General features: G+C 66.6%; 1 protein-coding gene across 1 annotated transcript in view; it reads left to right on the forward strand.

The window, feature by feature from the left end:
- Positions 1–1,540, forward strand: part of THBS3 (thrombospondin 3) — an 8,616-nt gene extending 7,076 nt beyond the window's left edge. The window contains exons 21-22 of the mRNA XM_085313311.1: positions 520–659; positions 1,079–1,540. Of these exons, the coding sequence (XP_085169437.1) occupies positions 520–659; positions 1,079–1,137 (199 nt within the window). The 3' untranslated portion in view covers positions 1,138–1,540. The remainder of the gene's footprint in view (positions 1–519; positions 660–1,078) is intronic.
- The last annotated feature ends 272 nt before the right edge of the window (positions 1,541–1,812 follow it).

A 1,812-nucleotide genomic window follows, 5' to 3' on the forward strand; every position in this document is an offset into this window, starting at 1 on the left:
CAGCCCCAACCGCAGCGCAGGTGCCGCATCCTCGGCCCAGCCGCAGCCCTGCAGTGCCCTGTCCTGGCCCCCAAGCAGGCAGCCCCAGCCCCACAGCAGGTGCCGCAGTTCCCCAATTCTAAGCCCGCTGCAGGGTCTACCAGACCCCCAGCTCGGCCCCAGACCCACAGCAGGATGCTGCAGTCCCACAGCCCCACAGTGAGGTGCCCCAGCCCAACTTCAGCCCTATAGCGGGATGCACCAGTTCCCCAGCCCCACAGTACGGTTCGACAGACCTCCAATTCAGCTTCAGCCCCACAGCAGGGTGCCCCCGCTGTCCAGCCCCACAGAGGGGTGACCCAGCTCAACCCAAGCCCCACAATGGGGTGCAGCAGCCCCCCCAGCCCCAGAGGGAGGTCTTATAGCCACAATGTGGGTTGCAGCAGGCCCCCAGCCCTACAGCAAGGTGCCCCAGCCCAACCCCAGCCCCCCTGGGCACTCCAGCCCCTGGTCATGGGCAGAACCTTCTTCCTGCCACAGGGTTCGGCTCTATGAGGGACCGCGGCTGGTGGCCGACTCTGGCGTGATCATTGACACTACCATGCGAGGAGGGCGACTGGGAGTCTTCTGCTTCTCCCAGGAGAACATCATCTGGTCCAACCTGCAGTATCGGTGCAACGGTGAGCATGGGGCCAGCTGCAGGTGCTGCAGCAAGGGCACAAGAAGCAGCTTTGCTGCGAGCTGGGGAGCTGCTTGCCATGGGCATTTCTCTTCCCTGGTGGACTGGCTGCCCTGGGGTGGCCAGAAGCACCATACTGCTGTARGAAGCCCTGAAGCACCCATCTCTCCTGGGTTGGAGAGCCTTGGGATCAGGGACACACCAGTGCTCAGTGCAGAGTGGAGCTTTTGCACTTTATTGATGCTTGGCTAGTCTGCCCTGATGGGACTTCCTCCCTGTTCTCGTAAAGGAAAGGCCCTGTCCCCCACCTTGTGTCAGCTGGAGTGAAGAAATGGTGGTGTGGGAATGCCCCAATCCCCATAGGCCTGTGCAGAGCCTGGGACCCATCCTCACGTTGTCCCCCATCCACTCTCCTCGCAGACACTGTCCCTGCAGACTTCGAGCCCTTCCGCCGATTCCTGCTTGAAGGCCGCGAGTGAGCAGCCCATGGCCCAGCCCAGGACCTCTCCGCCTGTGTCACCCAGGGACTTTCTGCGGTCACCGCAGCCTCTTCCCCAAGCGGGGCCCTGGCTTCCCCCTGCCCATGCCGGCCTCCGTGCTGCCTGAACCTGGGTCCTGGCACCCAGSAGACTTTGCGCTGCCACTAACGGTACTGACGCATGTCCCCAGCCCCAGGCTGGGGTGCGCGCCGCCTCGGCAGCAGCACGAGCAGGGCCGGCCGCTCCCCGCCGGGGTGCTGCGGTGYGGGGCCGAGGGCTGCACCGACAGCGGGGGCTGCCTCACCGCCGCGCCGGCCGGTGCTGTGCCTGCCCCTGCCCCGGACGCTGCCTGCTGCTGGAATCTCTGCCTTAAGTCTGGCCATAAAGTTTTGATTGTTTTCTAGCCCGCGCACCCTGTTCCTCGGGCAGGGGCCGTGGTACGGGCCCTGCCCCGGGCCCGGACGGGCCGGCGCTGCCTCTCTTCGTCCTCCCTGTGGTCGTCGGGGCACGGGCGGAGGAGGCTCGGTGCTCCGGAGCTGGGCTGCCGGCGGCGGTGGAGCCCGGGGCGGCGGGAGGCCGGGACGAGTGCAATATTGGTAGGGAGAGCACAACACTGCACCGCATCCCGTCCCTCCCGCCGCCCCGGAGGCGGGCGGGCGCGCTGCGAGCGGGGCG

The sequence above is a fragment of the Rhea americana genome, unplaced genomic scaffold (genome assembly GCF_003343005.1).
Source record: "Rhea americana isolate MKP2758 unplaced genomic scaffold, rheAme1 scaffold_382, whole genome shotgun sequence".
Classification (NCBI taxonomy): Eukaryota; Metazoa; Chordata; class Aves; order Rheiformes; family Rheidae; genus Rhea; species Rhea americana.